Genomic DNA, 27,722 nt, shown 5'->3' on the forward strand with positions numbered 1-27,722 from the left:
AAATCAGAGCTGTGCTCCTAGCTCTCGTAGCCTTTCACCACCTGTTGGCGGGCAAGCACATTCGAGTCCAGTCAGACAACGCGACAGCAGTTGCCTACATCAATCACCAAGGCGGGACACGCAGCCGCCTGGCAATGTTGGAAGTTCAACGTATCCTTCAGTGGACGGAGGACTCCAAGTCCACCATGTCCGCAGTCTACATCCCAGGCGTAGAAAACTGGGAGGCAGATTATCTCAGCCGTCAAACCGTGGACAGCGGCGAGTGGGCCCTGCATCCGGCAGTGTTCCGGTCAATCTGCCGCAAGTGGGGCACTCCGGAAGTGGATCTAATGGCATCCCGGCACAACAACAAGGTCCCGGTTTACGTGGCTCGCTCCCACGATCCTCAGGCCTTGGCGGCGGACGCGCTGGTTCAGGATTGGTCCCAGTTCCGTCTGGCCTACGTGTTTCCCCCTCTAGCTCTCTTGCCCAGAGTCCTGCGCAAGATCAGAATGGAGGGCCGTCGGGTCATAATCATTGCTCCAGACTGGCCCAGGCGAGCTTGGTACCCAGACCTGCTCCGTCTGTCCGTAGAGGTGCCGTGGCATCTCCCGGACCGCCCAGACCTTCTCTCTCCAGGTCCGTTTTTCCGCCAGAATTCTGCGGCTCTCAGATTGACGGCGTGGCTCTTGAGTCCTGGATACTGACGGCGTCAGGCATTCCTTCCGAGGTCATCTCCACTATGACTCAGGCTCGGAAGTCTTCCTCGGCCAGGATTTACCACAGGACTTGGAGAATTTTCCTGTCCTGGTGTCGCTCTTCCGGCCATGCTCCTTGGCCGTTTTCCTTGCCGACCATCCTGTCCTTTCTACAGTCCGGTCTGCAGCTAGGACTTTCCCTCAATTCCCTCAAGGGACAGGTCTCGGCTCTGTCAGTGTTGTTCCAGAGGCGTATCGCCCGCCTGGCCCAGGTGCGCACCTTCATGCAGGGCGCATCTCACATCATTCCGCTTTACCGGCGGCCTCTGGATCCCTGGGACCTCAACCTGGTCCTCACGGCCTTACAGAAACCCCCCTTTGAGCCTCTTAGGGAGGTTTCTTTGTTTCGTCTTTCACAGAAAGTGGTCTTTTCTGGTGGCCATAACTTCTCTCAGGAGAGTCTCTGATTTGGCTGCGCTCTCTTCGGAGTCACCTTTTTTGGTTTTTCACCAAGACAAGGTGGTTCTCCGTCCGACTCCGGACCTTTCTCCCTAAGGTGGTGTCTCCTTTCCACCTTAACCAGGACATTTCATTGCCTTCCTTTTGTCCGGCCACTGTGCATCGCTTTGAGAAAGCGTTGCATACTTTAGATTTGGTGCGGGCGCTCCGGATCTATGTGTCACGCACCGCTGCCCTTAGGCGGTGCACCTCTCTTTTTGTACTGACCACAGGTCAGCGCAAGGGTCTCTCGGCTTCTAAACCGACCCTAGCTCGTTGGATTAGGTCGGCCATATCCGATGCCTACCAATGTTCTCAGGTGCCCCCCCCCGCCAGGGATTAGGGTGCACTCGACCAGAGCTGTCGGTGCCTCTTGGGCTTTCAGGCACCAGGCTACGGCTCAGCAGGTCTGTCAGGCTGCCACTTGGTCTAGTCTGCACACCTTTTCGAAGCACTACCAAGTACATGCTCATGCTTCGGCAGATGCGAGCTTGGGCAGACGCATCCTTCAGGCGGCTGTCGCCCATTTGTGAAGTTAGGTTTTGCCTACTTCTCAGTTTCTGTTTATTTCCCACCCATGGACTGCTTTGAGACGTCCCATGGTCTGGGTCTCCCATAAGGAACGATGAAGAAAAAGAGAATTTTGTTTACTTACCGTAAATTCTTTTTCTTATAGTTCCGACATGGGAGACCCAGCACCCTCCCTGTTGCCTGTGGGCAGTTCTTGTTCCGTGTGTTTTCACCGGCTGTTGTTGTAGACAGAGGTTCCGGTTATTCCGGGTTTTACTCTATCTCTACTTGTGGGTGGATGTCCTCCTTCAGCTTTTGCACTAAACTGGCTAGATGTTGTCATCCAGGGGGTGTATATGCTCGGAGGGAGGAGCTACACTTTTTAGTGTAGTACTTTGTGTGTCCTCCGGAGGCGGAAGCTATACACCCATGGTCTGGGTCTCCCATGTCGGAACTATAAGAAAAAGAATTTACGGTAAGTAAACAAAATTTTTTTTTTTTAATTTTTTTTCCTCTATCCCCTGTCCATTTTTACACCTCGTGCGTCCCGGCGAGCGCTGATCAGGGATGCAGATAACGTATCTGCATCCGTGGTCAGTTTTCGGCGGGACTTTTTTTCCCGTATCCCCAACGCTTTTTGTATCGCATCAGTCCGTGCGTCCCGCCGAGCGCTGATCAGGGATGCACATAACGGATCGGCATCCCTGCTCAATTTTTGGCGTGACTTTTTTTTTCCGTATCCCCGATGCTTTTTGTCATGCCAAAAATTGAGCAGGGATGCCGATCCGTTATGTGCATCCCTGATCAGCGCTCGGCGGGACGCACGGACTGATGCGATACAAAAAGCGTCGGGGATACGGAAAAAAAGTATCGCATCTGTCCGTGCGTCCCGCTGAGCGCGGATCAGCATCCCTGCTCAATTTTTGGCGTGACTTTTTTTTTTTCCGTATCCCCAGCGCTTTTTGTATCTCATCCGACCGTGCCTCCTGCAGTGGCCGATCAGTGCACTACGTCTGTGCGTTTGAAAAGTCAAATGGCGTTCCTTCTCTTCTGAGCCCCGCCATGCGCCCAAACAATTGATTTCCACCACATATGAGGTATCTGTGTACTCGGGAAAAATTGCACAATACGTTTTATGGTGCATTTTTTCCTGATACCGTTGTGAAAAGTAAAAAAAAAGCTACCTTGTTGCTGCAAAAATGTAAAAAAAAAAAAATTAATTTTCATGGTTGAACGTAATCAACTTTCAGTGGAGCCCCTGGGGGTACAAGGGGCTCACTAAACATCTAGATAAATTCCTTGAGGGGTCTAGTTCCAAAATGGGGTAATTTGTGGGGGAGCTCCACTGTTTAGGCACCACAGGGGGGGTCTAAAAACGTGACATGGCATCCGCTAATGATTCCAACCAATTTTGCTGTCAAATGGTGCCTTTCTCTTCTGAGCCCCGCCATGCGCCCAACAATTACTTTCCACCACATGTGAGGTATCTGCGTACTCAGGAGAAATTGCACAATACGTTTTATGGTGCATTTTTTCCTGATACCCTTGTGGAAAAAAAAAGCTACCTGGTTCAAGTAACAGTTCTGTGGTAAAACAAAAGAAAATTGTATTCATGGCTCAACATTATCGACTTCTGTGGAGCCCCTTGGGGCTCACCAAACATCTAGATAAACTCCTTGAGGGGTCTAGTTTCCAAAATGGGGTCACTTGTGGGGGAGCTCCACTGTTTAGGCACCTCATGGGGTCTCCAAACGTGACATGGTATCCGCTAATGATTCAAACAAATTTTGCTGTCAAATGGTGCTCCTTCTCTTCTGAGCCCCGCCATGCGCCCAAACAATTACTTTCCACCACATATGAGGTATCGTCGTACTCAGGAAAAAATGCACTATAAATTTCATGGTGTATTTTTTCCTGATACCCTTGTGGAAAAAAAAGCTACTTAGTTGAAGCAACAGTTTTGTGGTAAAAAAAAAAAAAAATATTTTCACAGCTCAACTTTATAAACTTTTGTGAAGCCCCCAGGTGTTCAAAGTGCTCACCAAACATCTAGAAAAATTATTTGAGGGCTCTAGTTTCCAAAATGGGGTCACTTGTGGGGGAGCTCCATTGTTTAGGTACCTCATGGGGTCTTCAAACCTGACATGGCGTCCGTTAGTGCAGCTAATTTTGCGTTCAAAAATTCAAATGGCGCTCCTTCCCTTTCGACCTCTGCCGTGCACCCAAACATTTGATTTCCACCACATATGAGGTATCTGCGTACTCAGGAGAAAATGGACAATACATTTTATGTTGCATTTTTTCCCGATACCCTTGTGAAAAAAAGCTACCTAGTTGAAGCAACAGTTTTGTGGTAAAAATGTTTTTCCTTATCGTTCCTTTGGGAGACCCAGACCATGGGTGTTTAGCTTCTGCCTCCGGAGGACACACAAAGTACTACACTTAAAAGTGTAGCTCCTCCCTCTGAGCTTATACACCCCCTGGTAGCCAGTCCTAGCCAGTTTATTGCTTTGTGTCAGGAGGCATACATCCACACATGCATTCTCATCTGATTTGTTTGACTTTTGGAAAGAGTTTGAAGAAAAGCGGGTCCATGTCTACACTCCCGGCATGTCCCTTCTCACCCCACTGTGTCGGCGGTGTTGTTAAGGTTGATTTACAAGGCTGCAGCCTTACATGCCGCGCTCCTTCACCATCCCTTCTGGGCTCTGGCTTGAAGTGGGAGCCAGCACGGTCTCCATGCCTGGCAGGAGTCCGGTCTCCATCCACAGCCCCTTGAGGATTCTGTTGGACCGGAGCACTCATCCCCAGGGACATGGCCCTGCGTCTCAGCAGCTAAGAACCTGAAACGTTTATGTTGGGGGTCCCGGTTCTTTATTGTAAGGGGAGAGTATGCTGTATGTGATTGTTTTAACTTTTCCGGCGGGTTCTCCAGCTTTTGCCTGAGAACCGCGCCGATGGTGCCTGCTTGTCGGCTTCGCCGCTTAAATTTAGGCCCCGGCTTCACCGGAGGCCTAGTTTCGTTTTCCTGCCCTCGCATGTCACTCATGCAGAGGGACAGGTTCGGCTCCTCCCGGCGGCCGTTCTACACAGGGGAGGGACACTCCCCACTGCTGGGGCGTCCCTCCTTCCCTGCAGGTCTCTATAGCCCTCCAGTTCCCGCTCTTTTATAGGAACGCCCTCTTCTCAGGCAGAGTTCACTCTGCTCTGGGACATCCTGCATTCTGCATCTCTGCTGAGGTGCTGCGACTGGGGGACTGGGCTTCGGGATCTGGAGGGCACACAACACAGCGGTCTGGTAAGCCACAGCCGGTCTCTGGTTGTGGACCTCTGTATATTCTCCCTGGGGTTCATTCTCTGCAAAGCCCCCACTCCAGCAGCATGTCTCACACAAGGAGCAAGGCTCCAAAGCTTTATTCTGCATGCACTGCATGTAAGCTCCTGCTGCCTGAGCCGAGCACCTATCCACATTGTGATGTCTGCTCTAACTTGGCGGTGCCACAGCCTGGAGTCTCACCCCCAGTGGTCTCTCAGGCTGCTGCTGCTGCACCTGTGACTGAACCCCCGGCCTGGGTAGAGTCCTTTTCTAGGTCCATATCCCAGTCGTTTGCTGAGTCCATGGGACTTTTGTCCAGGACTTTGATGAATATGCATGGGTGCCTCTAATACTCTTGACAGAGGACTCCTATCCTCTGTCCTCCGTCCATCGGAGCTCACGGAGGATTCATCATCTGAGATGAGGAGGATGCCCTCACTGGGGGCTCGGAGGCTATGTATCCCATCGATTTCTCTGAGGGTGACTCAGATCTTAGTGATTTGATTGCTTCTATTAATTCTGTGCTGGATCTCAATCCGCCAGTGTCAGAGGAGCAACTCTCTTTGGCAGAAAAACATCAGTTTACCTCGCCTAAGAGAGTGAAGAGTGTGTTCTTTAACCACTCCAGTTTTCAGACCGCTGTGACCAAACCCAGGGCCTGCCCTGACAAACGCTTTCCAAAGCGTGGTTCTGATGACCGGTTTCCATTTCCACCTGAGGTGGTCAAGGAGTGGTCTCACTCCCCAAAGGTAGACCCTCCGGTGTCTAGGCTATCAGCCCGGACCGTTGTGTCGGTGGCTGACGGCACCTCACTTTAGGATTCCACTGACCGTCAGATTGACCTTCTGGCCAAATCTGTGTATGAAGCTGCGGGGGCCGCATTTTCCCCGACTTTTGCAACAGTGTGGGCTCTCAAAGCCATCTCTGCTTCTCTAGAGGAGATGCATTCCCTCACCAAGGAATCTATGCCTGAGATGGTTACCTTAACTGCTCAGGCTTCAGCCTTTTCATCTTATGCCATGTCTGCCATGCTAGAGGCTGCTCACCGCACTGCGGTGGCTTCAGCTAATTCTCTTGTTATCCGCAGGATTTTGTGGCTTCGAGAGTGGAAGGCAGATGCTTCTTCCAAGAAGTTTCTTGCTGGGCTCCCTTTTGCTGGTTCACGGCTGTTTGGTGAACAGCTGGATGAAATCATTAAAGAAGCTACTGGCGGGAAGAGTGCCATGCCACAAACCAAGACCAGGAAACCCGCCCAGGGTAGGAATCAATCGAGGTTTCGTTCCTTTCGTTCCTCCAACTGGTCATCCTCTAAGCCTTCCGCCTCGTCCGCTAACTCAGCCAAGGATCAGAAATCCAACTGGCGCCCAAAAGCGCATCCGCAGAAGACCGCAGGAGGTTCTGCCACTAAGGCATCTTCCTCATGACTCTCGGTCCGCTCCAGCCACGTCCTTAGTCGGTGGCAGGCTCTCCCACTTTGGCGACGCTTGGTTAAAGCAAGTCTCCGATCAGTGGGTGAGAGACCTCATATCTCACGGCTACAGGATAGAATTCTCTTCCAGCCCTCCAAACAGATTTTTTCTCTCAACTCCCCCCTGCTCCAAGGCCGCCGCCTTCTCGCAGGCCGTGGCGTCCTTGCAGGCAAACGGAGTGATTGTCCCAGTTCCCGCTCAGGAACGGTTCATAGGTTTTTACTCAAATCTCTTCCTAGTTCCAAAAAAGGACGGTACCTTCCGGCCCATCCTGGATCTCAAGCTTCTCAACAACCATGTCCGGGTGCGGCATTTTCGCATGGAGTCTCTGTGATCTATGACCCAAGGGGAGTTCCTGGCGTCCATCGACATCAGAGATGCCTATCTGCATGTGCCAATCGCAGTGTCACATCAGCGTTGGTTACGTTTTGCGATAGGAGAGGATCATTTCCAATTCGTGGCTCTCCCCTTCGGGTTAGCCACGGCCCCTCGGGTATTCACCAAGGTCATGGCGGCAGTGATTGCGGTCCTGCACCTCCAGGGGTTAGCAGTGCTTCCTTATCTGGACGACCTTCTGGTCAAGGGTACATCCAGCGCAGACTGTCAGCGGAGTGTTTCGCTCACTCTCGCCACCCTAGCCCAATTCGGGTGGATTGTCAATCTTTCCAAATCCACTCTGACTCCGACCCAGAGTCTCACATACCTAGGGATGCAGTTCGAGACTTTGCCGGCACTTATGAAGTTGCCCTTAATCAAACAGCAGTCTCTCCGGCTAGCGGTGCACTCTCTCTTGAGGCCCCGCCGTTATTCCCTCAGGCGCCTGATGCAGGTGCTGGGTCAAATGGTGGCTTCCATGGAGGCGGTTCCCTTTGCCCAGTTCCATCTGCGTCCTCTGCAGCTGGACATTCTCCGCTGTTGGAACAAGCGGCCTTCCTCCTTACAGAGGTTAGTGGCTCTGTCGCCACGGACCAGGAGCTCTCTTCAGTGGTGGCTTCGACCCCTCTCCCTGTCCCAAGGGCGCTCCTTCCTGACTCCGTCCTGGGTGATTCTCACCACGGATGCCAGCCTATCCGGCTGGGGAGCGGTACATCTCCACCACAGAGCTGTGCTTCTAGCTCTCCTAGCCTTTCACCACCTGTTGGCGGGCAGGCACATTCGAGTCCAGTCAGACAACGCGACAGCGGTTGCCTACATCAATCACCAAGGCGGGACACGCAGCCGCCTGGCAATGTTGGAGGTCCAACGCATTCTTCAATGGGCGGAGGACTCCAAGTCCACCATATCCGCAGTCCACATCCCTGGCGTAGAAAACTGGGAGGCAGATTATCTCAGCCGTCAATCCGTGGACGGTGGCGAGTGGTCCCTGCACCCGGCAGTGTTTCAGTCAATCTGCCGCAAGTGGGGCACTCCGGACGTGGACCTAATGGCATCCCGTCACAACAACAAGGTTCCAGTTTACGTGGCTCGCTCCCACGATCCTCAGGCCTTCGCCGCGGACGCTCTGGTTCAAGACTGGTCCCAGTTTCGTCTGTCCTACGTGTTTACCCCGCTAGCTCTCTTGCCCAGAGTCCTGCGCAAGATCAGAATGGAGGGCCGTCGAGTCATCCTCATTGCACTGGACTGGCCCAGGCGAGCATGGTATCCGGACCTGCTCCAACTGTCCGTGGAGATGCAGTGGCATCTTCCGGACCATCCAGACCTGCTCTCACAAGGTCCGTTTTTCCGCCCGAATTCTGCGGCACTTATATTGACGGCGTGGCTCTTGAGTCCTGGATTTTGACGGCTTCTGGTATTCCTCCTGAAGTCATCTCCACTATGACTCGGGCCCGTAAGTCTTCCTCCGTCAAGATCTATCACAGGACTTGGAAAATTTTCCTGTCCTGGTGTCGCTCTTCCGGCCATTCTCCTTGGCCATTCTCGTTGACGACCCTTCTGTCTTTTTTACAGTCCGGTCTGCAGCTAGGACTGTCCCTCAACTCTCTCAAGGGACAAGTCTCAGCTCTATCAGTGCTCGCCCGGCTGGCTCAGGTTCGCACCTTCATGCAAGGTGCATCTCACATCATTCCGCCTTATCGGCGGCCCTTGGATCCCTGGGACCTTAACTTTGTCCTCACGGTATTGCAGAAACCCCTTTTCGAGCCCCTTAGGGAGGTTTCTTTGTATCGTCTTTCTCAAAAGGTGGCCTTTCTAGTTGCCATAACTTCTCTCAGGAGAGTCTCTGATTTGGCTGCGCTCTCCTCGGAGTCACCTTTTTTGTTTTTTCACCTCCGTCCGACCCCGGACTTTCTTCCTAAGGTGGTCTCTCCCTTCCACCTTAACCAGGATACTTCCTTGCCTTCCTTCTGTCCGGCCCCTGTTCATCGCTTTGAGAAAGCGCTGCATACTCTAGATCTGGTGCGTGCTCTCCGGATTTATGTGTCTCGCACCGCTGCGCTTAGGCGGTGCACCTCTCTTTTTGTGCTAACAGGGCGGCGCAAGGGTCTCTCTGCTTCTAAGCCGACCTTCGCCCGTTGGATTAGATCGACCATTTCGGACGCCTACCAGACTACTCGGGTGCCTCCCCCGCCGGGGATCAAGGCACACTCGACCAGAGCTGTCGGTGCCTCTTGGGCTTTCAGGCACCAGGCTACGGCTCAACAAGTCTGTCAGGCTGCCACTTGGACTAGCCTGCATACCTTTTCAAAGCACTACCAAGTGCATGCTCATGCTTCGGCAGATGCGAGCTTGGGCAGACGCATCCTTCAGGCGGCTGTCGCCCACTTGTGAAGTTAGGCTCCGCCTACTTCTTAGTTTTTTCTGTTTATTCCCACCCAGGGACAGCTTTGGAACGTCCCATGGTCTGGGTCTCCCAAAGGAACGGTAAAGAAAAAGAGAATTTTGTTACTTACTGTAAATTCTTTTTCTTATAGTTCCGTATTGGGAGACCCAGCTCCCTCCCTGTTGCCTGTTGGCAATTTTCTTGTTCCGTGTGTTATTACCGGCTGTTGTCGTGGACAGAGTCTCCGGTTGTTCCGGTTCTTACTCGGTTCTACTTGTGGGTGGCTATTCTCCTTCAGCTTTTGCACTAAACTGGCTAGGACTGGCTACCAGGGGGTGTATAAGCTCAGAGGGAGGAGCTACACTTTTAAGTGTAGTACTTTGTGTGTCCTCCGGACGCAGAAGCTAAACACCCATGGTCTGGGTCTCCCAATACGGAACTATAAGAAAAAGAATTTACGGTAAGTAACAAAATTCTCTTTTTTCTTTTCACGGCTCAACGTTATAAACTTCTGTGAAGCCCCCAGGTGTTCAAAGTGCTCACCAAATATCTAGAAATATTATTTGAGGGCTCTAGTTTCCAAAATGGGGTCACTTGTGGGGGAGCTCCATTGTTTAGGCACCTCAGGGGGTCTTCAAACCCGACATGGCGTCCGCTAATGAGTGCAGCTAATTTTGCGTTCAAAAATTCAAATGGCGCTCCTTGCCTTTCGACCTCTGTCGTGCACCCAAACAATTGATTTTTACCCCATATGGGGTATCAGCGTACTCAGGAGAAAATGCACAATAAATTGTAGGGTGCACTTTCTCTTTTCTCCCTTGTAAAAATGAAAATTTTATGGCTAAAGTAACATTTTTGTGTTAAAAAGTAAAATTTTCATTTTTTCCTTCCACATTGCTTTGGTTCCTGTGAAGCACCTAAAGGGTTAATAAACTTCTTGGATGTGGTTTTGAGCAGTGTGAGGGGTGCGGTTTTTAGAATGGGGTCACTTTTGGGTATTTTCTGTCACCTCGGCCTCTCAAAGTCACTTCAAATGTGATGTGGTCCCTAAAAAAATTATTTTGTAAATTTTGTTGGAAAAATTAGAAATTGCTGAGGAACTTTGACCCCTTCTAACTTCCTAACGAAAAAAAAAATTCTTTCCAAATTGCGCTGATGTAAAGTAGACAAGTGGGAAATGTTATTTCGTAACTATTTTGTGTGACATATCTCTCAGATTTATGGGCATAAATTTTCAAAGTTTGAAAATTGCGAAATTTTCAAAATTTTCGCACAATTTCCTAAATTTTCACAAATAAACGCAAAAAATATCGGCCTAAATTTACCACTGACATGAAGTACAATATGTCACGAAAAAACAATCTCAGAATCGCCAGGATCCGTTGAATCGTTCCAGAGTTATAACCTGTCAAAGTGACACTGGTCAGAATTGCCAAAAATGGCCCGGTCATTAGGGTGTTTTAGTGGCCGGGGGTGAAGGGGTTAAGGACTGAATCCACACGGAATTATCAACCTATTTACAGCCTAAATCCAAAAATAGTTGGGATGCTGTATTACATGTAAAGAAAAGCAGAATGCAATGATCTGGCAATCTCTCAGTCACATGTTATTCACAGCAGAACACAGATCACAGATCAGAAGTTGAATGTTGGACATTTTTCTATTTCATTTGAAAAAATTAACTACTTAGAAATTGATGGCAGCGACACATCTCAAAATAGTGGTGTCGGGGCCATGTCCACCATTGTGTAGCATCCCCTCCTCTTATTATAAAAGGCTCTAAACGTCTGGGACGTGAGGAGACAATTGATGAATTTTGTGAGAGGCATGTAGTCCTGTTCTTGTCAGATGTAGGATTTGTGCTCCTGTCCTGAGCCTGGGGTCCGTACTAGATTTTTTTTTATTTCATAACGCATCAAATGTTTTTTATCGGTGAAAGGTCTGGACTGTAGGTGGCCGGTTTCTCGCCCGAATTCTTCTTCTGTGAAGCCATACCTTGTGCTGCTGCAATATGCAAGGTCTGGATGGGAGCAAATATTATAACCCTACTATAGAATGCTGTGCATTAACGCCATGCAGATCCTGCTTTATAGGAGAAATGTCCCTTTTCTCTGACGCCTCATTGGGGGACACAGGACCATGGGTGTTATGCTGCCTATCCATAGGAGGACACTAAGTAGATGCAAAAGCATAGCTCCTCCTCTGCAGTATACACCCCCTGGCCGGGCCAGGCAAGCTCAGTTTTAGCTTAGTGTCTGTAGGAGGCACTTCCTTTCAAGGTTTGTTATTTTTTTGAGGGCGACGGTTTCCTTTTGGGACCGATATCCCACTATCATCAACGGGCGGGAACGTGAAGTGTTGCCTACACGTACCCCCTCCCGCGACGCTGGATGACGGGTTCCACAGACACCGATTTTCCAAAGCCCAGGGTAGAGGCCTGTGCCCTTTAGCCCAATTCCTCAGCCCCTCTCTGCAGGCTCTGAGTTGAATATGACACCGACAACAACAAGCTGACTGCTATTTTCACTGCCTTGAAAGCAGTGTTTTAAAGTGAGATCCCCCCTGACTGGTTTCCCAGACAAAGGGAGAAAAGACGCTACAGGGATGGCTCCCAGGACATTTACAGTATTTATTATGTGCAAGGAGCAAGGATCCTGCACACACAGTGTTAACTTTCTCTAGCTTGCTGGCTGGAGGAGGGGGAAGTTCTGCTGTTTGCAGAAAGTCTTGCAGATAATTTCCCGGTGGCAGGGGGGAGGGCCCAGGGCTCAGGGACTCACGCTGTTTATTATCTGCTCTGTTTTTCTTCAGCGCTCTATTGGGAGACCCAGACGATTGGGGTATAGCTACTGCCCTCCGGAGGCCACACAAAGCACTACACTAAAAAGTGCAAGGCCCCTCCCCTTCTGGCTATACCCCCCCGTGGTATCACGGGTACTCCAGTTTTCAAGCTTTGTGCGAAGGAGGTCAGACATTCCATGCATAGCTCCACAGATTTTAGTCAGCAGTAGCTGCTGACTATTTCGGATGGAAGAAAAGAGGGCCCATATAGGGCCCCCAGCATGCTCCCTTCTCACCCGTAGATGGTGTTGTAAGGTTGAGGTACCTATTGCTGGTACAGGGGCTGGAGCCCCACATGCTGTTTTCCTTCCACATCCCCTTGTAGGGCTCTGTGGAAGTGGGATCCTGCCGGCCTCAAAGCTCTGACGCCGGGCTCCATCCACAGACCCATAGCACCTGGTGGATGCCGAGCAGGAGTACCATCAGGGACAAGGCCCTGCATCATACAGGTACTCTGTGTCCCCGGCAGGCACAGACACACTCCGGGCTGGCTGGGTGTTGTAGTGCGCCGGGGACCGTAACGCTAGAGCTAGTGTTCCTACAGTTTAACTGGGGGACTTTTTTCTGTATTGTGGGAACGCAGCGCCGACCCCCGCTGGACCGGCGGCGCTGCTGTGACTTTTAGTTCGCCGGGGACACGCCGACCGCGCTTTTACGGCGGTGGCGTTTATAAATCGAGTCCCCGGCTTTTGCGGCCTAGGACGCCGGCAGCTCCGATTCGTTCCCGCCCCCACCCTGTCAATCAGGGTAGGGGAGAGACGCTGTTTCACGGCAGCGACGAGGGCTGGAGCCTGATTTACATGCTCCAGCCCTCTCACTAGGCACAGAGGGAAGCAGGCTTCCCGCTCTTAGCCAGGAACGCCCAGGGCCCGCCCCCCCTCCTCTCTCAGGACGCCGGCAGCCATTACATGCATGTCTGGCTGGAGGAAGGACGCAAGGCTCTGGGAGACCTGGACTAGGGGGCTTTGGAGATCACACACCCGCTCTTAAGCGGGCGGTAAGCGGCTTTTCAGCTGGCCCCTCTAGTGCCTCAGTGTGTATTAGTGTACTGTGTCACTGGACATATATATATATATATTTCCTTATTGCTTGCACTGTGAGGTCGCTTCCTGGCTGTATACCCAGATCGCTCTGAGGAGGCAGCAACATGTCATCCACAAAACGCAAGGCTGCCAAGGCTAGGGCTGTGTACACTGCGTGTGCTGCATGTGGGGCTGCTCTACCAGCAGGCTCCAAGGACCCCCATTGTGTGCAATGCTCAGATCCGGTGCTGCTTCGCCAGCCGGAGTCAGGAGAGATAGTGACCCAGGCTGAGACGCCTGTAAGTCCTGCCCCGGTGTCAGGGACAGACTTTGCAGTTTTTGCTGATATGTCTGTGACTATGGCAAAAATCCTTGAAACTTTGCAATCCATGCCTGGGGCTCAGTCTATGGACACGGCGAGGTCTCTGTCCTCTAATCCCCCTCAGTTGGATTTAATCCAGACTGCAAGGGGGTCCCCGGCTTCACAGGCTGAGTATTTTGACTCAGATGATAGCCCCAGCCACCCTAAGCGAGCTCGCTGGGAAAGACCCTCAACATCATCACACTGCTCAGGGTCTCAGCGCAATCAGTCGCTCTGTGATGCGTCTGATGAGAGTGATCAGGAGTCTTATCCTGGAACCCCTCTCAATCTGGATACTCCGGATGGGGACGCCATGGTAAACGAGCTTATCTCAGCCATCAATAGGCTGTTGGATATTTCTCCCCCAGCCCCTTCTGCAGAGGAGGCAGCTGCAGAGCAGGAGAAGTTTCGTTTTCTCTATCCCAAGCGTAAATTAAGTGCTTTCTTGGATCACTCTGACTTCAGAGAATCAATCCAGAAACACGACGCTCATCCAGAAAGGCGTTTCTCTAAACGTTCTAAGGATACACGTTTTCCTTTCCCCCCTGATGTGGTCAAGCGCTGGACCCAGTGTCCTAAAGTTGACCCCCCGATTTCCAAACTTGCAGCTAGATCCATAGTTGCAGTGGAGGATGGCGCTTCACTTAAGGATGCCAATGACAGGCAGATGGACCTCTGGTTAAAATCTGTCTATGAAGCTATCGGCGCGTCGTTTGCTCCAGCATTCGCAGCCGTATGGGCACTCCAAGCTATTGCAGCAGGGTTAGCAAAAGTGGATGCTATCTTACATCCAGCGGTGCCGCAAGTGGCGTCCCTTACCTCGCAGATGTCCGCGTTTGCGTCTTACGCTATCAATGCGGTACTAGAATCTACCAGCCGCACCTCAATGGCGTCCGCCAATTCGGTAGTTTTGCGCAGAGCCTTGTGGTTAAAGGACTGGAAAGCAGATGCTGGTTCCAAAAAATGTTTAACCAGCCTGCCTTTATCTAGAGATAGACTGTTTGGCGAGCCATTGGCTGACATCATTAAACAGTCCAAGGGTAAAGACTCTTCTTTGCCCCAGCCCAGATCAAGCAAACCTCAGCAGAAAAAATGGCAGCAGAGGTTTCAGTCCTTTCGAGGTTCGGGCAAGACACAATTCTCCTCGTCCAAAGGGACTCAGAGGACGCAAAGAAGCTCAGATTCCTGGCGGGCTCACGCGCGCCCCAAGAAAGCAAACGGAGGAACCGCTTCCAAAGCGGCTACCTCATGACTTCCAGCTCCCCCCCTCCGCATCTCCGGTCGGGGGCAGGCTCTCCCGCTTTTCCGACATTTGGATGTCACAGGTCAAAGACCGGTGGGCGACAGACATTTTGTCTCGCGGGTACAGAATCGAGTTCAGTTCTCGTCCTCCAGCTCGGTTCTTCAGAACCTCACCACATCCAGACCGAGCAGATGCCCTGCTGCAGGCGGTGGACTCCCTAAGAGCGGAAGGAGTAGTGGTTCCTGTACCGCCTCAGGAACAAGGGAGAGGGTTTTACTCCAATCTCTTTGTGGTTCCAAAAAAGGACGGCTCGTTCCGTCCTGTTCTGGATTTAAAGCTGCTCAACAAACATGTGCACGCCAGGCGGTTCCGGATGGAAACCCTCCGCTCTGTCGTGGCCTCAATGTCTCAAGGAGACTTCCTTGCCTCAATAGACATCAAAGATGCTTATCTCCATGTGCCAATTGCTACAGAACATCAACGTTTTCTACGTTTTGTGATAGGAAACGAACATCTTCAGTTCGTAGCTCTGCCATTCGGTCTGGCGACAGCCCCACGGGTTTTCACCAAGGTCATGGCGGCAGTGGTAGCGGTCTTGCACTCTCAGGGACACTCGGTGATCCCTTACCTAGACGATCTACTTGTCAAGGCACCCTCTCAAGAGGCATGCCAACTCAGTCTACATGCTACACTGGAGACTCTACAGACGTTCGGATGGATCATCAACTTTCCAAAGTCGAATCTGTCTCCGACACAGTCACTAACGTATCTTGGCATGGAGTTCCATACTCGAGCAGCGAGAGTGAAGCTTCCGCTGAACAAGCAGCGGTCACTACAGACAGGGGTGCAATCCCTCCTTCAGGGCCAGTCGCACCCCTTACGGCGCCTCATGCACTTCCTCGGGAAGATGGTGGCAGCCATGGAAGCAGTTCCCTTTGCGCAGTTTCATCTGCGCCCACTTCAATGGGACATTCTCCGCCAATGGGACGGGAAGTCAACGTCCCTGGACAGGAAAGTCTCTCTTTCCCAGACGGCCAAGGACTCTCTACAATGGTGGCTCCTTCCCACCTCATTGTCTCAGGGAAGATCCTTCCTGCCCCCATCCTGGGCAGTGGTCACGACAGATGCGAGTCTGTCAGGGTGGGGAGCAGTGTTTCTCCACCACAGGGCTCAGAGGACGTGGACTCCGCAGGAGTCCACCCTTCAGATCAATGTTCTGGAAATCAGAGCAGTGTATCTTGCCCTACTAGCCTTCCAGCAGTGGCTGGAAGGAAGGCAGATCCGAATTCAGTCGGACAACTCCACAGCGGTGGCATACATCAACCACCAAGGGGGGACACGCAGTCGGCAAGCCTTCCAGGAAGTCCGGCGGATTCTGATGTGGGTGGAAGCCACGGCCTCCACCATATCCGCAGTTCACATCCCCGGCGTAGAAAACTGGGAAGCAGACTTCCTCAGTCGCCAGGGCATGGACGCAGGGGAATGGTCCCTTCACCCGGACGTGTTTCAGGAAATCTGTCGCCGATGGGGAGTGCCGGACGTCGACCTAATGGCGTCCCGGCACAACAACAAGGTTCCGGCATTCATGGCGAGGTCGCGCGATCAAAGAGCTCTGGCGGCAGACGCATTGGTTCAAGATTGGTCGCAGTTCCGGCTCCCATACGTCTTTCCACCTCTGGCACTCTTGCCCAGAGTGTTACGCAAGATCAGATCCGATTGCAGCCGCGTCATACTCGTCGCCCCAGACTGGCCGAGGAGATCGTGGTATCCGGATCTGTGGCATCTCACGGTCGGTCGACCGTGGTCACTGCCAGACCGACCAGACTTACTGTCCCAAGGGCCGTTTTTCCATCAGAATTCTGCGGCCCTGAACCTGACTGTGTGGCCATTGAGTCCTGGATCCTAGCGTCTGCAGGATTATCTCAAGGAGTCGTAGCCACAATGAGACAAGCTAGGAAGTCAACGTCTGCTAAGATCTACCACAGAACGTGGAAGATTTTCTTATCTTGGTGCTCTGCACAGAGAGTATCCCCTTGGCCATTTGCATTGCCCACCTTTCTTTCCTTCCTGCAATCGGGGTTGGAAAAGGGCTTGTCGCTCAGCTCCCTTAAAGGGCAAGTCTCGGCACTGTCGGTGTTTTTTCAGAAGCGTCTAGCACATCTTCCTAAGGTGCGCACGTTCCTACAGGGGGTCTGTCATATTGTGCCCCCGTACAAGCGGCCGTTAGATCCATGGGATCTGAACAGAGTACTTGTTGCTCTGCAAAAGCCGCCCTTCGAGCCTCTAAAGGACGTTTCCTTTTCTCACCTGTCACAGAAAGTGGCGTTTCTTGTCGCGATCACATCGCTTCGGCGAGTGTCTGAGCTGGCAGCTTTGTCATCCAAGGCTCCTTTCCTGGTGTTCCACCAGGACAAGGTAGTGCTGCGCCCCATTCCGGAGTTTCTCCCTAAGGTCGTATCCTCGTTTCATCTTAATCAGGATATATCCTTGCCTTCCTTTTACCCTCATCCGGTTCACCGGTATGAAAAGGACTTACGTTTGCTAGATCTGGTGAGAGCACTCAGAATCTACATTTCCCGAACGGCGCCCATGCGCCGTTCCGATGCTCTTTTTGTCCTTGTCGCTGGTCCGCGCAAGGGATTGCAGGCTTCTAAAGCCACCCTGGCTCGATGGATCAAAGAACCAATTCTAGAGGCCTACCGCTCTGCGGGGCTTCCGGTTCCTTCAGGGCTAAAAGCCCACTCAACCAGAGCCGTGGGTGCGTCCTGGGCATTACGACACCAGGCTTCGGCTCAACAGGTGTGCCAGGCAGCAACCTGGTCCAGTCTGCACACTTTCACCAAGCATTATCAGGTGCATACCTATGCTTCGGCGGATGCCAGCTTAGGTAGAAGAGTCCTGCAGGCGGCAGTGACATCCCCGTAGGGGAGGGCTGTTTTTTTGCAGCTCTAACATGAGGTATTTCTTTACCCACCCAGGGACAGCTTTTGGACGTCCCAATCGTCTGGGTCTCCCAATAGAGCGCTGAAGAAGAAGGGAATTTTGTTACTTACCGTAAATTCCTTTTCTTCTAGCTCTTATTGGGAGACCCAGCACCCGCCCTGTTGTCCTTCGGGATTTTTTTGTGGTTTGCGGGTACACATGTTGTTCATGTTGAACGGTTTTTTCGGTTCTCCGATGTTTCTCGGAGTTAATTTGTTTAAACCAGTTATTGGCTTCCTCCTTCTTGCTTTGGCACTAAAACTGGAGTACCCGTGATACCACGGGGGGGTATAGCCAGAAGGGGAGGGGCCTTGCACTTTTTAGTGTAGTGCTTTGTGTGGCCTCCGGAGGGCAGTAGCTATACCCCAATCGTCTGGGTCTCCCAATAAGAGCTAGAAGAAAAGGAATTTACGGTAAGTAACAAAATTCCCTTCATTTGCTCTAGCAGAAAATCCGACTGATAACCACCGGTGACAAGCTGTGTGCTGACTGTAGGGAGAGGGAGGAAAACTCAGAAGCTCCCTTCCCGTCGTTTTTTTTTTTTTTTTTTTTTTTACTACCCACAAAGGGGGGGGCACACTGACTCATCTTCCTGCTCTTTTAGCGCTAATCCCTGCCCCCCTGCGGCCGCGATAAGCCCCACCCCCCCAGGAAAGCGTGCGAAGATCTTCATAGAGCTTAATCCTTCCTGAGGACAGGGCCGTCGGCTGATTCTGGTGAGGTGCTTGCTTCAATTGTAGCTCTGCTGAGCATTGCTCCCCCTCCTGGCATACTCCTATTAGGAACATGCAGAATTCTAAGGGCACTAAGAGTACTAAGGCCCACATAGTCTATTATTCAGCCTGCACTGCCTGCCACGCTGAGCTACCACGTAATCACACCTCTTCTCTCTGTGAGTCCTGGGCCCCCAGCCCACCGGAATGGGCACAGTTTCTGTCCCAATCCATGGAAAAACTGTCACAGAACCTGGTTCTGGCTATGCAAGGTCGTCCTCCACACCCTTCTGGGTCCCTGGACGGAACGCAGCCTGAGGATACCCCTATGGAAGATCCTTCTGAGGTAATCCGGGCACATGCTTCACCGGTTGCAGGGATCAGGAAAAGAGCACACGGCCGGGTGTCTCCAGTGGGCTCTCCCTCGGGAGCACACAGGGCAGGCTCTCCCACACGCTCCACGGCTTCTGAAGAGCTGGAGGAGGGAGAATGCTGTTTATACCAAGAGGATTCCTTGGTTTCAGCCTCCTCAGATGATCAAACTGCAATAGACTCCCCTATAGCAGCAATCAACCAAACTCTGCATGTGGAGGATCCCCCATCCACTACCACTGACCATGCGGTCTCCTTTAAGAGGGCAAGGAAACCCCAAAAGGTTTTCGCTCATCACCCAGAGTTTCAGGATATCCTCACAAAGCAAAGGGAGAAGCCTGCCAGGCGCTTCAGTAACCGAAAACTCATGGAGTCCCGGTACCCTTTTGCCTCACCTGCCCCCAAGGGCTGGGCCGATTTGCCCTTGGTCGACCCCCCCCGGTCTCCCGCCTTACCACAAAGACGCTCCTGTCTTTACCCGATTGTTCCTCCATCAGGGACCCGACAGACAGGTGGAGCACCTCGCCCGCTCTGCTTTTGAGGCTGCGGGTTCCTCCCTCTTGCCCTCCTTTGCCTCTGTGTGGGTCGCAAAGGCGATCTTGGTCTGGGCAGACTCCCTTAACACTTCGCTTGAGGAATCCCAGTTTACTCATACCCTCACAGAGGTAACAGCTCAAATTGCCGCTGCGGCGGAGTACCTCATCCAGGCCTCCATGAACGCTGCTACCTGCGCAGCGTTTGCCGCCTCAAATACCATAGCCATCCGTAGAGCTCTCTGGCTCCGACAATGGCGAGTGGACTTTGCCTCCAAGAAGTCTCTCACGGGCCTTCTCTTTTTTCCAGACCGATTGTTTGGCGAACGTCTGGACAAGGTCATTTCTGACGCCACAGGAGGAAAGAGTACCTCCCTCCCCCAGCTGAAGTCCAGGACGTCCTTCACCAGACGTCCACAGTCCTCGTTCCGCTCCTTTCGGAACTCATTTGGTTGGTCGACATCCCGTGCTGTCCCCGCCACCAACCGCGGAATACGCAGGGACCGACCGACCTCAGCTCTCCCCGAAACCCAGTTCGTCATGGCAGCCTAGACCGAAACAGTCCAGGACTAGGGAGACTCGTCCACGACGTTTTCCCCCCTCATGACTCCTTCGGCGCCCCGGAAGACACACTCATTGTAGGAGGTCGACTGCGCCTCTTTCATCACATCTGGGCTGCCACCTCAGACGACAAATGGGTGCGAGACCTTGTGTCTTCCGGTTACCACATAGAATTTCGGACCCGACCCCCGAGTCGGTTCTTTCTCTCAAACCCCCCAAAGACTCAAACGACGCGATGCTTTTTTCCCAGCAATCCACTCGCTCCAAACAGCAGGAGTGATAATACCTGTCCCAGACGACGAGAAGTTCGGGGGTTTTTATTCCAACCTCTTTGTGGTCCCCAAAAAGGGATGGGTCAGTTCGACCCATCCTGGACCTCAAACACCTAAACAAACATGTGCACGTACGGAGATTCAGAATGGAGTCCCTAAGGTCCATTATTGCATCCATGGTCGAAGGGGAATTCCTCGCCTCCATAGACATCAAGGACGCGTACCTGCACATACCCATCGCCCCAGATCACCGAAAGTTCCTCCGCTTCGCAATTCAGGACTCCCACTTTCAATTCGTAGCTCTACCCTTCGGCCTTGCCACCGCACAAAGGGTCTTCACCAAAGTCATGGCAGCCGCCATGAGCGTCCTTCACGCCAGGGGAGTAGTCGTTCTCCCTTACTTGGACGACCTCCTCATCAAGGCCCCCTCCTTCCGCGACTGCTCAACCAGCGTACAGATCACTGTGGACACCCTATCCCGCTTAGGGTGGCTAGTGAATCTGGACAAATCATCCCCGATCCCATCACGATCCATCACCTTCCCGGGCATGTCCCTGGACATCCGTCGGGGCTTGATCCTTCTCCCTCAGGACAAGGCGTTCGCTCTTCAACGAGCGATACGCTGCCTTCTACGTCCTCCGTGTCGCTCCATTCGATTCAGCATGAAGGTGCTCGGCAGGATGGTGGTGGCTATGGAAGCAGTACCCTTTGCTCAACTGCACCTCCGCCCACTGCAGCTATCCCTTCTAGCGGCCTGGGACAAGAGCCCCTTCTCCCTGGACAGACATCTTCACCTGACGCCTTCAGTCAGGTACGCACTCCGCTGGTGGCTTCGGTCCTCATCCCTATCGAAGGGGAGATCTTTTCTCCCAGTGAACTGGCTGGTCCTGACCACGGACGCCAGCCTCCTAGGCTGGGGAGCAGTATACCGGCACCACACTGCTCAAGGACGTTGGACGCCCCAGGAGTCTTTCCTACCCATAAACATCCTGGAACTCCGCGCGATCTTCCTCGCGCTCAGAGCGTTCTGCCCTCTGCTAGCGGGTCGTCAGATTCGAGTCCAATCGGACAATGCGACATCTGTAGCCTATATCAATCGGCAGGGGGGCACCCGCAGCAAAGCAGCTTATCTCGAGGCCCACAAGATCCTCAGCTGGGCCGAATCGACGGGATCAGTGATATCAGCGGTACACATACCGGGGGTAGAGAACTGGGCAGCAGACTTTCTGCGTCGCCAAGGCCTGGCTGCCGGAGAATGGTCTCTCCACCCAGATGTGTTTCTACACATCTGCAATCGCTGGGGCACACCAGACGTGGACCTAATAGCCTCAAGGTTGAATGCAAAAGTACCCGCGTTCATAGCCAAGTCACGCGACCCTCAGTCCATCGGCGCGGATGCTCTAGTCTGCTCCTGGCACCACTTCCGCCTGCCTTACATATTTCCACCTCTACCCCTGCTGCCGCGGGTAATCAGGAAGATAAAGGCAGAGGGAGTCCCGGTGATACTGATAGCACCGGACTGGCCCAGGCGCGCCTGGTACGCCGAATTAGTACAAATGCTCACAGACGCACCGTGGCGCCTTCCAGACATCCCAGACTTGCTGTCCCAAGGGCCCATTTCCCATCAGAACTCCAGAGCCCTGAAGCTGACGGCATGGCCATTGAGACCGGGGTATTAACAAGAGCGGGATTCTCCCCCGCGGTTATTGCCACCATGATCAGCGCCTGAAAGCCTGCTTCATCCCGCATTTACCACCGTACGTGGAAAATCTTCCTTTCATGGTGCAGGGAAACTAATGTCCAGCCTATGCCTCTGGCCATCCCCAGAATTCTCAACTTTTTACAGTCTGGCTTGCAAGCGGGGTTGGCTCTCAGTTCCCTTAAAGGGCAGGTCTCAGCGCTCTCAATCTTCTACCAATGCCGCCTGGCTCAAAAACCGCAAGTCAAGACCTTCCTCCAGGGCGTTTCCCATCTAGTTCCCCCGTACAAACAGCCACTGGAACCATGGGACCTCAACCTCGTTCTGGACGGTCTCCAGAGGTCTCCCTTTGAACCCCTCAAGGAATCCTCCCTTGCTCTTCTGTCCTAGAAGGTAACTTTCCTGGTGGCAATTACGTCCATCAGATGGGTTTCGGAGCTAGCTGCACTCTCTTGCCGCGAGCCTTTTCTGATATTTCACCAGGACAAGGTGGTTCTGCGCCCCCTTCCGGATTTCCTTCCAAAGGTTCTTCCCCCGTTTCATTTGAACGAGGACATTGTTCTGCCTTCCTTTTGTCCACACCCGGTTCGTAGGGTGGAAAGGTCTCTGCATTCGTTAGACCTCGTCAGAGCTCTGATATTACATATCCAGGACAGCCATTCGGCATCAGGCTTCAGTGGAACAGGTGTGTAAGCAAGGATGGTTGACCTTAGGGAGATCAACATCCACCACTGCGGAGACACCATCACGTGTTTCTCAACGCAGTGATTCTAGAGCAATGCCCCCTGGGAAATATTCAAAGCAAGAAGGCCTGCGGAGACACCATCACATGTTTCTCAACGCTGGCAGGAAACTAGCCAGGTCTTTCACCGGGAAGGAACAACCACGGGAAGGGCAGTCTCCAGTCAAGGAGACCACCTATGCCAAACATGGTATCCATCCACAGACAGCCGTTTCGGGGTATTTGCCCCTCATCAGTGTGGAGTAGGAATCTGGCTAGTGGGACATTGCCTAGTAAAAGACTATGTGAGCAAGGATGGTTGACCTTAGAGAGATCAACATCCACCACTGCGGAGACACCATCACGTGTTTCTCAACGCAGTGATTCTAGAGCAATGCCCCCTGGGAAATATTCAAAGCAAGAAGGCCTGCGGAGACACCATCACATGTTTCTCAACGCTGGCAGGAAACTAGCCAGGTCTTTCACCGGGAAGGAACAACCACGGGAAGGGCAGTCTCCAGTCAAGGAGACCACCTATGCCAAACATGGTATCCATCCACAGACAGCCGTTTCGGGGTATTTGCCCCTCATCAGTGTGGAGTAGGAATCTGGCTAGTGGGACATTGCCTAGTAAAAGACTATGTGAGCAAGGATGGTTGACCTTAGGGAGATCAACATCCACCACTGCGGAGACACCATCACGTGTTTCTCAACGCAGTGATTCTAGAGCAATGCCCCCTGGGAAATATTCAAAGCAAGAAGGCCTGCGGATACACCATCACATGTTTCTCAACGCTGGCAGGAAACTAGCCAGGTCTTTCACCGGGAAGGAACAACCACGGGAAGGGCAGTCTCCAGTCAAGGAGACCACCTATGCCAAACATGGTATCCATCCACAGACAGCCGTTTCGGGGTATTTGCCCCTCATCAGTGTGGAGTAGGAATCTGGCTAGTGGGACATTGCCTAGTAAAAGACTATGTGAGCAAGGATGGTTGACCTTAGGGAGATCAACATCCACCACTGCGGAGACACCATCACGTGTTTCTCAACGCAGTGATTCTAGAGCAATGCCCCCTGGGAAATATTCAAAGCAAGAAGGCCTGCGGATACACCATCACATGTTTCTCAACGCTGGCAGGAAACTAGCCAGGTCTTTCACCGGGAAGGAACAACCACGGGAAGGGCAGTCTCCAGTCAAGGAGACCACCTATGCCAAACATGGTATCCATCCACAGACAGCCGTTTCGGGGTATTTGCCCCTCATCAGTGTGGAGTAGGAATCTGGCTAGTGGGACATTGCCTAGTAAAAGACTATGTGAGCAAGGATGGTTGACCTTAGGGAGATCAACATCCACCACTGCGGAGACACCATCACGTGTTTCTCAACGCAGTGATTCTAGAGCAATGCCCCCTGGGAAATATTCAAAGCAAGAAGGCCTGCGGAGACACCATCACATTTGGCATAGGTGGTCTCCTTGACTGGAGACTGCCCTTCCCGTGGTTGTTCCTTCCCGGTGAAAGACCTGGCTAGTTTCCTGCCAGCGTTGAGAAACATGTGATGGTGTCTCCGCAGGCCTTCTTGCTTTGAACAGGTGTGTAAGGCTGCAACCTGGTCTAGCCTACATACGTTTTCAAAGCATTACAGAGTCCATACCCAGGTTTCAACTGAGGCAAATCTGGGTAGGAAAATTCTGCAAACTGCAGTAGAGCACCTCTCTCAGTAGGCGCTTCAGGCTGTCTGGGACTGGTTCCTAGTCCTTGGGTTGTGTTGTCTTCTTTTATGTTTCCCACCCATGGACTGCTTTAGGACGTCCCATGGTCCTGTGTCCCCCAATGAGGCGTCAGAGAAAAACGATTTTTGTGTACTCATCATAAAATCGTTTTCTCTTAGCCATCATTGGGGGACATAGCACCCACCCTATTTCCCTGTTGGGCCTTGATTCTCTCAGTACCTTATTTGGTTATGACTCTCTTCTTTTCTCATGTTCCTCTGTTGAGAAGTTTTTACTGTTTTTTTTCTCCTACTGCTTGTGTACTAAAACTGAGGTTGCCTGGCCCGGCCAGGGGGTGTATACTGCAGAGGAGGAGCTATGCTTTTGCATCTACTTAGTGTCCTCCTATGGATAGGCAGCATAACTCCCATGGTCCTGTGTCCCCCAATGATGGCTAAGAGAAAACGATTTTACGGTGAGTACACAAAAATCCGTATTTTAGAGTTCCCATTTTTGCAGGCATTTACAGCAGCAAAGACATCACTGAGGGGGTGGGCTCAATCAGTAGAGGTCCTGCGTCAGAAGATTCTGCCAGTATCTTTCTTATCACAGGAGAGCTGATTTATTGTCGGGTCGTTGCTGTACAGGATGAGTGACTGCCATCTTGTTTGCTGCTGTAGCTGCTGTCCCTCCCATCTCTTCACAAGGTTCTGGGCCAGACCTGTCGCTGTTCATCGTGTTCTAGGCGGGCATACCTCTCCAGTCTGGCTGCAACTTCAAGCGCACTGCCATGAGCGCAGGTTCCAAATGCTGACGTCCCTTTGCAGATCCTTGTCTCCCCTTTTGCTGCGAGTCATGTTAGCTAAAGACTCCATGTGTAGAGCTCTGCTATCTGCAGAGGTTTGGCAGCATAACAAGCTCCTTCAGAAGGTCCAGGTAGTTGAGGATCTTTAAGGATTTCAGAGCGGGCGCTCTCACACTGACCTCTGCCTCACTCAGGCCATGCCCACCATTTACTCACTTTGAAAGTAGAATAAAATGAGGCATATTCATGGGCTCTCTCCTCATAGTTCTATCCCTGGCCACTCTGTTGGTTTGTGCTGAGACTGGAAGCAATCTCCATCAAGAAAGAAAAGAGTGTAGGGGTGTAAACTGCACACACCATGTTTTTATGTGTTTCTTTGTTTTATACACAGACGTCTTTTGTAAATATTCATTTGGGACATGAAGCAATTACGTTCCATTCTTCGGTTACCTGAGGCCAGTGATTGAATGCAGCAGTCAGGTGGCTGGAGCAGGACATGATATGTTTCTCAGATAACCTCCTGATCCAGTTATTGGACCACTGCAGCCAGTCACCAACTCTAGTGATCAGTGCGGCCCTGAAGAATAGTGCAGTCCTGGTCAGATCATTAAAAATAGTGGCAAATATAGTTTTGAGCTTGAAGCTGAATATTGCCTCAGACATGTCAATAGATGTGAAAAAATGTAGTTTAATGGCAAAATAACGTTATTTTTTAAGTAATAGAGAGGTCTTATTAGGTATACAGAGGGAGTAACTTCAGAAAACCCCTTTCTACAGTCATGTCCTGTTCAATTACAGTGCAATTAAACGTCTCTGCCCTTCTCTTACCAGGAGCGTTGGGAAGCTGTTCCTCACCGAGCTACCATTTATGCTCAATTGGTGGAATCCCGCAGGCTCTGGAGTTGGAATAAACTCTTACCCATGCAGTTGGATTGCAGAACTATTCAGCCCCCACCTGAAATGCAAAGCTGCCCCGGAGCCCCCTCGGTATGTGATGTGCAGCTGAGCCAGCTAAGCCCGAGTGACTTCCGACCACTAAGTGATATTCTAGTTGTCTTCCGGTAAGAAATGAGAAACAGATCACTGGGCGGAAGGGAACATCAGTGCTGTATAATATGATTTGCTAGCTCAGTAACTATTTATGTCAGATAGCCACAACATAATGTCAAACATTAGTCTCACATGCCTCCAGGTAAACCCCATGGATGGGCACTGAAAGGGCATGCTGGGAGATGGATCAGCGTCACAAGAGCAGTGATGCTGTGGCTGCTACACACTTTTCTAGCTCTTAAATGGGGCTTATGTATCTGTGTAACGATAAGCTCATAGCTGTTCATTTATGTATTTATTTCTCTAGATTGGACTTCAGCAAGCAGATCAGCAGCTCTGCTGTCTCACATATCGTCAGCTTCACACCTTTGGCCGATGGAACAGCCCAAGTGGTATTGTCATGGTGGGACATTGACATGGACCCGGAAGCTACGATCACCTGCAGCATGAAGCCTGGCTGGTTGTATCCTGCGCTGCAACCTGTGCCAGTAAGGAGAGATCTTTATCGAGAAATATTCAGGTGTAACAAAGTTTTTTTCAGATCAAGTTGTGGCATCCTTCATTTGTTTCTTTGATCTTTAGAGGGGTTTTCCCACTGTCAGCTAAGTGGATTCCAATTGCTTCCAGACTTCACCCTGCCCCTATCCAATGCTGGCTATGAAGCTGGTCCAGGGTCAATTACTGAGCTCAGTCGCTCTGCTAATGTAGAAAGGACGAGCAGCTGAGTAAGTGAATGGCTGCAGCGTTGATGCTCTCTGTGGACGTGATGTCGCTGCTGCAGCCAAAACACAGAGACCAGAGCAGCAGTGTAGAGGTTGTGCAGGAGAGCACCAGTAGCTTTCTTACTTTACTGCTGCTACTGTTTAGGGTGCACTAAATGTCTAATATTTCCGTGGGGTAAATCTTGATGACAAGTTTTCTTTTAAGTGTGTTTTGTGATAGATCCTATAGGTGGCTTTACACGCTACGAGATCACTAAAGCAATCTTGTTGGGGTCACGGAATTTGTGACGCACATCCGGCCGCTTTAGCGATGTCGTTGTGTGTGACACCTATGAGCGATTTTGAATCGTCGCAAAAACGTTCAAAATCGCCCATCGGTGACATGCCCCCCTCATCCCAATTATCGTTGCTGCTGCAGTAACGATGTTTGTCGTTCCTGCGGCAGCACACATCGCTATGTGTGACGCCGCTGGATCGACAAACATCTCCCTACCTGCGTCCCCCGGAAAAGGTGGAAGGAAGGAGGTGGGCGGCATGTTCCGGCCGCTCATCTCCGCCCCTCCTTTTCTATTGGGCGGCGGTTCAGTGACGCTGCTGTGACGTCGCTGTGATGCTAAACGAACCGCCCCCTTAGAGAGGAGGCGGTTCGCCGGTCACAGCGATGTCGCTGCACAGGTATGTGCGTGTGACGCTGCTGTAGCGATAATGTTCGCTACGGCAGCGATTACCACATATCGTGCCACCGACGACTAGCGGTGTCGCAGCGTGTTAAGCGGCCTTATGTCTCCAGAGAGGAAGAGCAGGAAGAGACAACATAGCACAAAACTGCACATTTATCTCCCACCTGTATAGTTACAAGTGTTACATTGATGATATCGGTGTGA

The 27,722-nt window shown here is 51.8% G+C and overlaps 1 protein-coding gene across 5 annotated transcripts in view; it reads left to right on the forward strand.

The window, feature by feature from the left end:
- Positions 1–27,722, forward strand: part of PRMT7 (protein arginine methyltransferase 7) — a 285,356-nt gene that overhangs the window by 91,428 nt on the left and 166,206 nt on the right. For all 5 annotated transcript variants that reach the window (XM_075325675.1, XM_075325671.1, XM_075325672.1 and 2 more), the window contains exons 8-9: positions 25,898–26,127; positions 26,424–26,604. In XM_075325675.1, the coding sequence (XP_075181790.1) occupies positions 25,898–26,127; positions 26,424–26,604 (411 nt within the window). The remainder of the gene's footprint in view (positions 1–25,897; positions 26,128–26,423; positions 26,605–27,722) is intronic.

The sequence above is a fragment of the Anomaloglossus baeobatrachus genome, chromosome 10 (assembly GCF_048569485.1).
Source record: "Anomaloglossus baeobatrachus isolate aAnoBae1 chromosome 10, aAnoBae1.hap1, whole genome shotgun sequence".
In the NCBI taxonomy this organism is placed as follows: Eukaryota; Metazoa; Chordata; class Amphibia; order Anura; family Aromobatidae; genus Anomaloglossus; species Anomaloglossus baeobatrachus.